Source organism: Zingiber officinale, chromosome 9A (genome assembly GCF_018446385.1).
Source record: "Zingiber officinale cultivar Zhangliang chromosome 9A, Zo_v1.1, whole genome shotgun sequence".
Taxonomy (NCBI): Eukaryota; Viridiplantae; Streptophyta; class Magnoliopsida; order Zingiberales; family Zingiberaceae; genus Zingiber; species Zingiber officinale.
The window spans coordinates 3,527,138-3,541,533 of NC_056002.1; the positions used below are offsets into that span (position 1 = coordinate 3,527,138).

A 14,396-nucleotide genomic window follows, 5' to 3' on the forward strand; every position below is an offset into this window, starting at 1 on the left:
AAACTTTCAAGTGCCCACCACTAATCACTCTATGGAACTCCAAGAATCAATTAGCAGCAGCTCCATTCATCCTCTTTTGACGTTGGTCTGAGCAGCCATATTCTATATGGAATGGAGCTGTGCCATTGTTATTGCATGAAAGGTAGTTTTTCGGCTTAAGGTTAGGATTTCGTCGGAAGGGATAAATAACGTAAATAAGAATAAGAAAAGAAAGAAAACAGGTTGCATAATATAATTACTAGTAAAAAATTGACTTATAAATTGATTTTTATTTATTATAATAATTATCTATTAAATATTTATTGATAATTTTATTATAAAGTTTTTAAAAATAAAATTTTAAATTGTTAAAATTTTATAAAAAAAATTGAATAAATTTTAGCTACATTTTTAAATTTTTTTAGTTAGGTAATGTTAATATAAATATTTAAAAAATAATTATAAAATTGGATGATATTTTTAATTTTTTTAACAATCAAAATTAATATAATTATTGACTATAAATTATTTTATATTTAATAAATCCACCGTAATTTTATTAAAATACTAGTAATATTATTAGGTTTAACGGAGGAAGTTGGGTCGAAGACGAGGCAAAAGGCATTTAGAGAAGGGAGAGGACAATGCTAGTGGAGGAGGGAGAAATGCTAAACGAGTCGTCCTTAGTGAGCAAATTGAGCTTAATTTTGAGTGTAAAAATATTATCAAATTGAGCTTGAACTCCTGTGAATTATAAATATAATAATATTTTAATAATTATTATAACTAAATATTTTAAACAAACTAACTCATTTAACTTTTAAATAAGTTATTTTTAACCTATGTCGAACTGTTGTGAGTTATTTAATTTCATATAAAATAAACTCAAGTTTAAAAAATAAAGTTCAAATTAAACTCGAGCTAATCTCGAACTTAGGAGAAAATGAACCACGCCAAACTCAAGTCTCTTATTATTCAGCTTGGCACAATTAGACTACAGCCCTAATAATAACGATATAAAAATGTCTACAACGTAAAGTAGTTCTAAGGAAAATATTAATTACTAATACGTACTACAATACATATTCCCAATTTATCAATCAAAATTAACTCCGACTAATAATCAAACTTTAACTAATAAAAAATAAATAATTATCTGACAAAAATAAATTATAAATTTTCAATAAAATTTAACTTTTAATAGTTTAAATTATTGGTCAACTATAACTTTACTAGAATAAAATTATAACTAGCCAAATATAATATAAGTTTGGAGAGTAAAAAATTAAAAACTATCGGCCAAATCTGACATTTACCCCAAAATAAAATGATAACATTCATTTTGGTCTATAACAGTTAATACTTGTCAAACTTATTTTGGACGGAAATAATTCGTCAATAAACTTATTTTTTCTCATAGTGGTGAGTTGTATCTGTGCAACTAAACGTGGATCGTAGTCTCATCTGACTCAGCAACTTGGCCAGCTCAGCAACTTGGCTGACTCAACAGCTTGGCATTCGGTAACTTGGTCAACTCTATAGCTCGACAGCTATACCAATTCGGCACTCTACACTTCGACAGTTCAATCACATGAACTGCTCGGTCATACCAGGCAGCTCGATAGCTATGTCGATTCGACACTTTACACTTTGACAGTTCAACCACATGAGATGGCTCGATCATACAAGGCAACTCGATAGGTATGTTGATTCGGCACTCTACACTTCGACAGTTCAATCACATGAGACGATTCGATCATACAAGATCGCTCGGCCATACAAAGTAGCTTGACCATACAAAGTAACTTCGTCATATGAGGCGACTCGCCGTACCAAACAATTCAATCTTTCCTACTTACTTAGCAGTTTTGAAGTTATCTAGCCCCCTGTAAATTTAAATTGTTTTTATAATTTCATATTCCTTGTATCTCCAACAATTAACACATCCTATTAAACAAGGTGTTGTACAAGGTTAAGCATTTATATATATGGCTAAGTTAGAGATTGTGCCAGCTTCCACTTCCCAATATTTATTTTTATCCTTTTTTGTTTTAAAAAAGAGTCCGGTGAGATTTGCATTGTCACGTATAAAGAATTGACTATATATATATCTAATTTTCCAAGTAGATGATCAGAGAGCTAGCAAAGCACTGAAGGGATTGAGAAATCGCAGTGTATGGTGATGGCCTTAATGGCACAGAAACGTATCTTTGTTGTCTTCATGATCATCATCATCATGGTTTCACTTCCATCAACAGCATTGGGAGGTAGGTACAACTTCAATCCATTATTTCATGACTGTCTTTACTTAAAGATCTTCATTCTTCTTATATACACAGGGAGGAAGAGCAAGAACTTTGTCGAGTATGCAGCTCCTTCAGCAACCATGACCAAGGTAATGAAAATGACGCTTTGTTCCTTCGCTTATATTAATTTTATAGCAGACTTTCTTGTTTTCATAACAAAGATATAAAAAAAAAACAAAACAAAGATATTATTAGTTTTTTGGGTTAATTAGGAATTAGTCTCTAGTTTAACTTCTACTGTTCATCAAAAGCAGGAATATTATGCATTATCTGAGAATAGAGCTGATGAAGTTGATGGCAGTCATGCTGTTCGTTGGAGGATGTTGATGAAGGTGGACACACAGGATTATGGACCTGACAATCCAGCTCCATCTCTTCCATCTCTTCCGGAGCCTCCTCCAAGACGTATCTCTCGCGGCCCCCCTAATAGAAGTGACTATACAACTCCATTAGGAAGTGACGATCCAACTCCAACTCTTCCGGAGCCTCCTTCCGGATGTATCCCTCACGGTCCCCCTACTGGAAGTGACGATCCAACTCCATTAGGAAGTGACGATCCAACTCCAACTCTTCCGGAGCCTCCTTCCGGGCGTATCCCTCATGGTCCCCCTAATGGAAGTGACGATCCAACTCCATTAGGAAGTGACGATCCAACTCCAACTCTTCTAGAGCCTCCTTCCGGGCGTATTCCTCACGGTCCCCCTAATGGAAGTGATGATCCGACTCTATTTGGAAGTGACGATCCAACTCCATCTCTTCCGGAGCCTCCTTCCGGACGTATCCCTCATGACCCTCCTAATGGTTAGTTTACTTGAGAGAATAGAAAATAAAATTAAAAAAATTAAATTCAGTGGAAAAGTTTCAATCGTTTATGTTATTAAAATTTGCAGATGAAAGAGAAACGTAAACTATCAACGGATAGTTTTGGAGTCAAAATTGTTCATCTCAAGATCGGACGGAAAATTACAGATGGAAAAAGAATAAGCATGTATCATTTTTTATTCACAAAATTATACCATATACTAAAAAATTGACGCATGTACTCTTTTTAATTCATAAAGTAATACCATGTATCTAAAAAATAAAGCATGCATCCTTTTTATTTATAAAATTATATTGCATGTATCCACCTTAAAATAGATAAACATGCAAGAAAAAAGATTTCTTTATCTTTTTTCTCCTCTTTGGCTGAGAATAATTTTTCATTCTGAATTTCTTTCCTTTATCCATATTTTAGAGTGACATAACCAATCCATTAACGGTTGCATGCCTCGTGTGTGATGCTCGCTCGCTCATTCATTGGGGCGCTTTCAATCTTTACGTCGCTCTTAGGGGTATAAATAAACTAAGCCGCTTATGAGTATTCAAATCTCGATTCGATAAAAGTTCATTTGAGCTCGTTTAATGAGGCTCGTTGATATAAACAAACTAAGCTCAAACTTCATAATACTCGGCTCGTTAGTTCGTGAACATGTTCGTTAAACTCATGAATCAATTTATAAATGAAAAAAATAATAGTTTTGATATTAAATTTATATTACACCCTACTTAGGAAAAATATAGATAAATATATTAAATTTATTTATTAGAATAAAATTATAAATTTTAATAAAAATATTATAATTTTCTTTAAATATATAATTTAGTTTTAATGAATATTTAAATTTATTATTTATATTTATTAAACTCGTTTAGACTCGATCAAAATTCGAATAAACTTATGAGCCATGAATATATTTGTTAAATAAAGTTCAAGCTCGACTCGATTATAAACGAGTTAAAATCAAATATTCAAGGGTTGTTCGGATCTACTCGACTCGATTACACTCCTAATTGCGCTCCTATTTACTAATAAGCAGGTATTAATAGAAATATAAAGAATATAAATAAAAGGACTCTGCTTTTCGATATATATTTTATCAGTTTTTTTTTATATTCTTGGTTGAAGTTTATAATAGTGTAGAATCTATTTAATTTTAAAATTCAAAAGCATTCAACTTATTAGAAATTAATATTTTTATTCTCTAAGCAAACAAAAGAGTTTGCTCAATACATGTATCTTCTTTCTTTTTAGTTTTACACATAATATGAAGAAAATAAATAATTTCAGCAAAATATTCAGTTTCAATTGTTTTCATCTTATCCAAACTTTTTGATTTTATAAAAAAAAATAATTGAAACGATAAGTCCAAATTTAAATCTTTGGGGATATTTTTACCTACAACTTAGAATTTGATACGTTGGCTGACATAGTGATCTAAGGTAAGAGGACGTCAAAGAACCCACAATAGTGAGCGCATGCCCGAATTGGCCACATGGCTGGTCGGATGTGAGGGTCCGATCGGACCTTCCACTTGACCGAACTTTATATCTCAATTGGAGATAGGTAGACCCTCCTAATTATTGAGCATTGAGTACCCCGATCGACAATCTCATTCGATCGAGGATGGGGGTCGATTGGACACGATGTTTCTTTATGACCAAGGAAGAGGCCGAGTAAAGGTCAGGTCGTGATCGGCGTCCCGTAGGGCCGAGCTGGTAGTCTCCCTGAGGGTTGGTTGGTCAACCGAGTACGGGGATAATATACCTGCCATGTTGTACTCTTTTGAAAATTTATGCTGCAAAGAACAAAGAATAAAGAATATCCCTTCGATAAATCATGCTTTATGGTCTGTTCTTTCTTAAGAATATCTTGGAAAGCATGCAAATACTTTGTGATGCATGTGTAAGCATAATAGTGGCAAAAAGGTGGAATCGTCACCCTGGCCCCGGCCCCACAAGATTTCAGAGGGAGTAAATCACGGTTAATGCTGGGCAGGATAGGTGACTGGAGGTCGAAGGAATTTTTAGCGCAACAGACCAGGGTTTTATCCCCGAGTGCAACTGGCGACCTTCGACCCCACGACTTCAGTGGCAAGCTGCAGGCACCTAACCAGCTGATCCAGCCCGTGGGGGCATGTGTAAGCTGCAGGCACCTAAGCATAATAGTGATACTATAAAAGGGGGTCTTCATTTACAAGTGAAAGCATGCGATGCTCTAAATTTCCACACGCTCATTGCTATTGTTTACTTCCACTATTCTCCCGAATGCATACTGACTTAGCATTGGAGGACCAACGTCGAGACTCCTTCCCTGACTTGGACTAACACTCCACGTGTTGCAGGATAACGAGAAGTCTTTATCCAATCAATAAAAAAGTCATGTTTTTAATCAACCATTTTCACCATTTTCAGACATGATAGAATTGTTGAAATGTTTTCGGTGAAAATTTTAAGTTTTAATTTTGTTTAATTAATCCAAATTAGCATTTTCAATGTGATAAAGAATTGATTTAGTAAAATTAATTAGTTTTCATTCTATACCATCAATAAACTACTTTAGGAAGATTATACTGAAGCTCACACCATATGGACTGGGCTTGTTCTTGGCATTTGCAACCCGGCCTGTACCATTTTGTCTTTTACATTTAAAATTTAAAAGAGACATATTAAATTCTCTTTATCCTCAATCATCCTTACATTTCATTAATCCCAAACTTAAGTATTCTATTCTTTACTTAAGTTTTCACTTGTATGCTCTCCCAAGGCATTATTGGTTGTTCATAAACTTAGAGTGTCTCTATATATCTTACATGGACATTAATGGTAGTAAAAGTGAAATCATCATTGATCCTATTTAAAATTTGAGTCAGACGGAGATCAGTGGAGATAACATTAGTTTTGACGGAGAGACGATTTTGACACACCCTACGTATGCACGTCCCAAAAGCTAACCCTCACATGGAACTCCAAGGTTTATAGTACGAGGATTGGTGGTACCTGAACTCTGCACATAATAAGACAAGCACTTGGAGCGTTAGAGACCAGAAATCAGGGAAAAAGTCCTCGGCACAGGTCCTCCTACGCTCAAGTCAGGTCCTTTTTCATCGGAAAAACAGTGTATGATGGAAAAAAGAACTGTTGAAGATGAGTGCGTAAGTGTGCGTACCTGGCCAAGGAAGAGGACCTCCCTTTTTATATAACATTGCATATCTCCAGAGCCTGACCATTGTCAGAGAATGTCGGATGTCAGGGCTTGTCGATGAGAGAGAGGATGTACAACGACCTCCTATTAGTGGAAGGAAGGTTCCTCTTTTAGGTAATAGCAAACCAATAGAATATTCTTTGACGTATGCCAATTATTCTCTGATAGGAGGTTACGACTCCCTGACATTGTTGTTGCTTAGTGCTTTCCATCCCACCTAGGTTTAGCTACAGACAACTCGGGATGACCGCTCAGAGGCACCACCAAGATTAAGTCTTAATCAAGATTATGAGCTATGGTGAGGAATTCCTTTTTCACGATGTGACCGTTGAAGAGCTAGTCGAGAATTGTCTTAGCAAAAGCAACAGGACCATCGATAAAGTCTAAGCTGGGAAAAACCTGATCAGCTAGGGGCAGCTCAGGAACTAGTCCAGGCTGCATCTTATATCTCAAATTTGGGGACCTGCCCTGCCTGTGCCCAACCAGGAATTATACGGTTAGTGACGTGAGGCGGTCTGACTCCCACCTTCCCTTGGTTGTTGACTACAACGTCTTCTTGACTTTTGACTATCACGTCCCCTTGACTATTGATTGCCACATCCTCTTAACTATTGATTGCCTGGCCTTATCGAGCCCCACCTTTATGCATCGTATCACAAGCCTCCCCTCCAAGTCTAATCGAAGGAGGTTCAGGTCCGACTGACTAGACCCTAGCACGCTTGTGAATTAACCTGCATACATGGGACTGGCATGTAACTGATTATCTTTGCAAAGACTGAAAACTTATATCCTTGTCACTGTGCTGCCATCGGCCCAGTGAAGATGGCGAGTCATAGTATTGCCATTGGCCCGGCGATGATGAACATGATCCAAACACTCAGGTTGTTGACAAGTGTTCGCAAGAGCAGTGTTGGCTCATACCTTGCGCCAGGGTGAGAGTTAGTAGCCCAACTGAGAGGGCGTTGGTCGCAAGAGCATGCTCGCTTATAACTAGCGCTGGGCGAGAGTTTGGGACACTGATCGAGAGGTCTTTAGTCGTGAGAGCATGCTCGCTTATAACTCGTGCTGGGGCGAGAGTCTGGAATACCGACCGAGAGGTCGTTGGTTGTGAGAGCATGCTCACTTATAACTTGTACTAGGGAGAGAGACTGGATCGGCGACTGCGAGGTCATTAGTTGTGAGAACATGCTCGCTTATAACTCATGCTGGAGTGAGAGTATGGATCGCTGACTGAGAGGTCGTTGGTCATGAGAGCATGTTCGCTTATAACTCGCACTAGGGCGAGAGTCTGGAACACCGACTGGGAGCTCGTTGGTCACGAGAGCATGCTCACTTATTACTCGCGTTGGGGCGAGAGTTTGGAATGTCGACCGAGAGGTCATTGGTCGCAAGATCATGCTCACTTATAACTCGTGCTAGGATGGGAATCTGGAACGCTGACCAAGAAGTCGTTAGTCGCGAGAGTATGCTCGCTTATAACTCCATTGGGGCAAGATTCTGGATCGCCGACCGAGAGGTCGTTGGTCGCGAGAGCATGCTTCTTATAACTAGTGTTGGAGTGGGAGTCTGGAATGCCAACCAAGAGGTCATTGGTCGTGACAGCATGCTCACTTATAACTCGCGCTGGGGAAAGTCTGGAACGCCAGTTGAGAGGTCGTTGGTCGCGAGAGTATGCTCGCTTATAACTCATGCTGGGGTGCGAGTCTAGAACGCTGATCGAGAGGTCGTTGGTCACGAGAACATGCTCGTTTATAACTCACGCTAGGGCGAGAGTCTGAAATACCGATCGAGAGGTCGTTGGTTGCTAGAGCATGCTCACTTATAACTTGCGCTGGGGCGAGAGTCTAGTCGCGAGAGCATGCTCGTTTATAACTCGCGCTGGGGCAAGAGTCTGGAACTCAACTGAGAGGTCGTTGGTTGCTTGTGAACTTATCTTCTATGACCTTTGGAGTAACTTGTGATCATAACTCCCGCTCAGTCATTAGTCCTTGGACAAATTTGAATCCTACTATGATTTCGAGGCTAGGGCAAGACACCAATTTTTGATCAATATTTCCCGCCGCCTTCTACTCTTATTCCCAAGGTAACCGCATGGAATTCTTGGTCTTCGAGGCATGGCGCCAATTTCACCAAATCAACCTCATGATTTCTTGTCTTTTCCATCATAAATGTCATTTCATAAGAAGATGACACGTGTCTGACTAATTTCCTTTGATATGACAGCTGATAAACACTTTCAGGACTCGATAGTGCTCCCCTTCTGGTGATCCAACGACAATCCTTCACACTGCCATTTCGATTGTTTGGCTCGCATGTCTAGTATGTGGAGAAGATACTTATGCAAGGCACTTGGAAAATGGGAAGAAAATGTCATTTGCGGGCCATAGATGATTCCTATCACGGTTTCATCCCTATCATAGGCAAATGAAGGAATTTAATGGCATGGAGGAACTTGGAGAAGCAGCTAGACCATTATCTAGGATTAAGTTGTTTGACAAACTTTCTGACATAAGGTGTGAGTTTGGAAAGAAGATAAGTGTGAGAGGGAAAAAAAAGAATGCAAAGGCTAATAAGTTGGAAGTCAATATAGAAGAAAAAGATTTAGAAACAACAAATTTCAAAAAAATGTTGGAAGAAGAAGTCAATCTTTTTTAATATTCCTTACTAGAAACACTTGCATGTAAGACATTGTCTTGATGTTATGCACATCGAGAAAAATGTATTTGAATCCCTCATTAATACTTTGATGAATGTTAAAGGAAAAACCAAGAATAATGTGACAGCTAGGTTGGACATGGTTGAGATGGGAATTAGGCCTGCATTAACACCTATAGTTGGGGAGAAGAGAACATATCTTCCTTTTGCTGCGTGCTCATTCACAAAAAAAAAGAAAAGTTACAAGTTTGCAAGTCATTAAAGGATATAAAAGTTCCAGAAGGTTTCTCTTCAAACATGAATAATATTGTGTGCATAGATCAGCTGAAGTTGACTTGCTTGAAATCCCATGATTGCCATGTTTTAATGCAGCATTTCTTGCCAATAGTCATACGTGATGCGCTGCCAAAACATGTTAGATATGCCATCATAAGATTATGTTTTTTCTTCAAAGAATTTGTTGCAAAGTTATAGATGTAGCCAAGTTAGATAAGCTGCAATCTGACTTGGTTATTACACTATGCTTATTGGAGCAATATTTCCCCCCTATCGTTCTTCGATATCATGCTTCACTTAACTGTCCATCTTGTTCGAGAAGTCTAATTATGTGGACCAGTTTACTTTAGATGGATGTATCCATTTGAAAGATGCATGAAGGTGCTTAAGAGTTATGTAGGCAGTCGAAAACATCTTGAAGGTTGCATTGTTCAGAGATATTTAGCAGAAGAAGCAATTGAGTTTTGTTCAGAATACCTCAATGACGTTGATCCTATTGGAGTTCCTCAATCAATTCGAGATCCGAAAGCAAAGGGTTCTGGCTTGCAAGCATGCAACACACCAATTATAGTGCAACAAGTTGATCTGCAACAAACACATTTGACTGTGCTAGAAAATATGGAAGAAGTATCTCCCTATATAATGTAAGTGTGTTGTATTATTTATAATTTTGCATACATAATAGAGATTATCTAATGTCTCACTTAAATTTACATATTAATACTTTTACAGTGAACATAAAACTTTTTTGAAATCAATGTTTCCCAAAAAAAAGAAAGATGAAAGGTGGATACAAGATGCTCACAACAAAAGGTTTATTGATTGGTTTCGTGCAAAGGTAGGTACTAGATTCATTAAATTTTTAATATCATTTGTGTTGAACAACTTATATCTACTATTTTTAATCACCATATTCAAATTGAATACATGTTAGGTGGCTGTTGAAATTGACAGTTGCAATGGTGGAACAACATCGACATTAACATGGTTGGCCCATGGACCGCGTGCACAAATTATTAAGTATAATAGTTATGTGATAAATGTCAATTTATACCAAACAAAGGCACGAGATGATAACAAAGTTTGCCAAAACAGTGGGGTTTCTTTAGTTGCCAACACCATGCTTGTATGTAGTGCTAAAGATAAGAATCCGTTGTTAGCTGATGTGTCGTTCTATGGAGTGATTGAAGAAATATGGGAATTAGACTATCATCAATTTCACGTTCCTCTTTTCAAATGCGCGTGGGTTGCAAATGACAAAGGAATAATCAACAATGATGAATGTGACTTCACCTTAGTCAACTTGAACAAACGGGGACACAAGAATGACGAATTTGTGCTTGCAAGTCAAGTCAACCAAGTCTTTTATATTGATGACACATTAACAAAGGGGTGGTCTGTAACGACCACCCTTCTCACTACTCTCTATAAGAACTCATGGTAGCAACCACAACCAACAATCTTTACAGAAAATTTGAAAACAAAAGGAATAGGAATCCGGAACTATCCTACTGCAGGTGAGTAGCGACTTACCGAGGTGTTCTTGGACTTACAACCGAAGAGGATAATTCTAGGGTTTCCGGAGAAGTGCCTCCTCGACGACTCCTTCGCGTCCACGTGTCCTCTTTGACGAGAGGGATTCGTAGATGTGAAGATCTCACAAAATAACCCCTTGGCCGACCACTGGAGGAGGAGCCCTAACGTCGGCGTTGATTTTCGCCCTAGAGGAAATTGCCGCACGCACAAGAGGGAGAAGGAATGGTTTTTTTTTTTAGGGCACGAGAGATTAATCTCCTTCTCCACTTAATAACTAATTTATCTGTTATTAACTATTGCTTAAGAATATTTTGCGCCTTACTCTTTCACGAAATACTTGCGGAACACTTGGTCAGCCAGATTCGCTTAAGACTTGGTTTGGCTGGAGGTCGCGGGTTCGAACCTCAGTCAAACCTATTTATTTTTTGAAACTTCCTCCTTTTGGTAAAAATACCAAACGAACTCCAAAAATTACATAAAAATACTCTAAAAATCTCTAGAATATTTCTAAGGCATTTTAAAATATTTTTAAATTACTTTTGGGACTCGAAATGAGGAAATTTTGGTTGTTATAATTCCCCATACCTTATAAATGTTAGGATCTTCGGATGGCTAGAGAGGGGGGGTGTGAATAGCCTCCTCTAAAAGCTTAAAGAATTTCTTCCTACAAATCGTTAGCGCAGCGGAAATATGCAAACGAAAAGATAATACAAGAAAAAGAGACAAACACCACTAACACCAGTATGTACGAGGTTCGGGGATAACTTGCCCTTACTCCTCGGCGTGTCCGTAAGGTGGACGATCCCTTGATCTTTCGGTAGATCACACCCCGGATAGATTCCGACTAAAGATTTCCTCCTTCTCGGTGGAGTAACCTCTCCACAAAGTCTCAGAAGATATGTAAATAAAGCACAAGACTTACAATGATCAGTGGCTAAAGAGAATGAAGAATATGCTCACAGCCACGCGAAGACGACAGTGAAAGCAGAGTGCAAGAAGGAAGCAGCTTCTCAGCCAAGAGCTCAAAGCTTAGCACACTCACTTGATCGACAGAGAGTTTTTCTTTTTTTTCATTTTTTCTACGAAAAATCTCTTCATCCTTCTGTTAGGACCGAAAAGTAGCTAGAGGGGGGGTGAATAGCTTCGCGTGTGCTCGTCGTGCTTCGTTGCTTGTTTCTTCAAAGTGATGCGCAGCGGAATACAAAGAAACAAACTACAACAATGCTAACAATAGGATTTTACTTGGTATCCACCTCACAAGAGGTGACTAGTCCAAGGATCCACGCACACACACACACACCTCCACTAATAAACACTCCTTTTTGGTAACTACCGAAGGCGGAGAAGTCCTACAAGACTCTCAATACAAGTAGAAGAAATGGTAGTAAAGAATAAGCAAAAGCTTACAAGAGATGCAGTAAAAACCCTAGCTTCTTCTTCTTCTCGTTGCAACTCGCCTCTTGACTTGGATGAACCTCCAAGAACCTTCAAGAACTGGCGGTGAGGAGCTTAGAGAGTGCTGGGGAGGAGCTGTGTTGAATCTGGAATGAATCGGTGAAGTTCTACCGAAGGAAATGAACGCCTGCGGCTTAAATCGACGCTAACGGTCGAATCCCGATCGATTGGAATGCTCCCAATCGATCGGGGAGGCTTTGGATCGATCCACGGATCGATCCAGAGCGCCTCTGTGCTCTGGAAAAACTCCTGGATCGATCCACGGATCGATCCAGCGCTTATCGCACGAAGCAGCAGCGTCCCAATCGATCCATTGATCGATTGGGACCTCTGGATCGATCCACCGATCGATCCAGAGCGATTCTGTTCGCGGGGACTCACCGGATCGATTGGCCGATCGATCCAGATCTTCTGGATCGATCCACTGATCGATCCAGATCTGCTGGATTGATCCACGGATCAATCCAAATCTGCTGGATCGATCCACGGATCAATCCAAATCTGCTGGATCAATCGGCTGATCAATCCAGATCTTGGTTTTTGCCCAAAACCAAGTCCAAAGCCCCCTAAACCAACATCTAGTCAACCATGACTTGTTGGTACATAAGACCTAGCATCCGGTCACCCTTGACCAGCTAGGACTCTCTCACCAAGTGTCTGGTCAATCCCTTTGACCCACTTGGATTTTTCTCTTCTTGCCAAGTATCCGGTCAATCCCTAAGACCTACTTGGACTTTTCTTCCTCGTGCCAAGTATCCGGTCAATCCCTTTGACCTACTTGGATTCTCACCAGATGTCTGGTCAACCTTGACCCCTCTGGATTTCTCCTGCCTGGCTTCACTCACCAGGACTTTCACAATTACCTAGCTTCACTCACTAGGTCTTTCACCTGGCTTCACTCACCAGGATTTTCCTCCTGCCTAGCTTCACTCACTAGGACTTCCCAATTGCCTAGCTTCACTCACTAGGTCTTTCACCTGGCTTCACTCACCAGGATTTTCCCTTCTGCCTAGCTTCACTCACTAGGACTTTCACCTGGCTTCACTCACCAGGATTTTCCCTTCTGCCTAGCTTCACTCACTAGAACTTCCTAGTCAAGTATCCGGTCAACCTTGACCTACTTGCCTCTTTTTCATCCAACCTGATCAGACCTGATCAGAGGGGAATTGCACCAGACAATCTCCCCAAATGCACAACTGCATTGTCAAACATCGAAACTCAAACCAAGACTCAAGCTTAGTCAACCAGGTCAGCCTTGACCTGAGGGATATTGCACCAACAATCTCCCCCTTTTTGATGTTTGACAATACCAACACTATCACTTACAATACCACATGTAAGTTAGGCTAATCCCATAGCCTAAACCTGCTTCATGCCACTGGGCAATGAATATATAAGTTAAGCCCTTCATTCTCCCCCTAAGAGGGCAAACTCCCTCTAGGTAATGAAATCCTAACTTACTCCCTTTCATTCTCCCCCTATTGGCACACATCAAACCATGCCCCATTTTTGGGCACATATCAACAAATTCACTGAAAACTCTCCCCCTGAAGAGTTGCTCATCATTGTTCACAACTTCACTCATTGTGATCAACACGATAATGAAGGTCTCATACCCTTCATTATCCTTAACCCTACATTCTCCCCCAATGTAGGCAAATGCCCATCCTTGAGCATTATCCACTTGAAGCCACTTGAATAATGAGGATATCCACTCCCCATTAAAATTCAAACGCTCAACCTTGAGCATGTTCTTAACGGAAGGTTAACCACCTTCCAAGGTTCATGAAAAATAATTTTCATGTCTGTAAAGAGTCCCTCCCCCTAAAGACATGATGGTAACTTCTGTCATTGCACCAACAATGACTTGGAATCCCTAAAACTTTAGGAAACCCAATTTTAGAAGTTTTGAGGTTCAAATATTCAAAATTTGAAACAAACCTCAACCTAAACTTCAACTTAGCCTTCCTTAACCAATCCATCCTTGTTTTCCACACGAAAACACCCTTTTTATGTATACAAATGTATTTTCAGGGGTTTGGAATGGTTACCTAGACTAAAATAGGTTAAAAGATGCTGAAATCAGACCTTCCCAGCCAAAATCAGCATCTTCGATCGATTGGAGTTGGGTTCCAATCGATTGAACCCTGCTGAATCGATCCATT

At 39.3% G+C, this 14,396-nt stretch overlaps 1 protein-coding gene across 1 annotated transcript; it reads left to right on the forward strand.

The window, feature by feature from the left end:
- The first annotated feature begins 2,161 nt into the window (after window positions 1–2,161).
- On the forward strand, window positions 2,162–3,091 carry LOC122021503 (proline-rich receptor-like protein kinase PERK10). The gene is made up of 3 exons (XM_042579624.1): window positions 2,162–2,246; window positions 2,319–2,374; window positions 2,540–3,091. Exons 1-3 carry the CDS (start codon window positions 2,162–2,164, stop codon window positions 3,089–3,091), a joined length of 693 nt encoding a protein of 230 aa, XP_042435558.1.
- The last annotated feature ends 11,305 nt before the right edge of the window (window positions 3,092–14,396 follow it).

Excerpts from the sequence above, each read along its gene's own strand:
- LOC122021503 (XM_042579624.1), top strand. The coding sequence starts at position 2,162 with ATGGCCTTAATGGCACAGAAACGTATCTTTGTTGTCTTCATGATCATC. Across the intron at positions 2,247-2,318 it reads TCCATCAACAGCATTGGGAG|GGAGGAAGAGCAAGAACTTT; the intron begins GTAGGTACAACT and ends TTATATACACAG. Across the intron at positions 2,375-2,539 it reads CTTCAGCAACCATGACCAAG|GAATATTATGCATTATCTGA; the intron begins GTAATGAAAATG and ends CATCAAAAGCAG.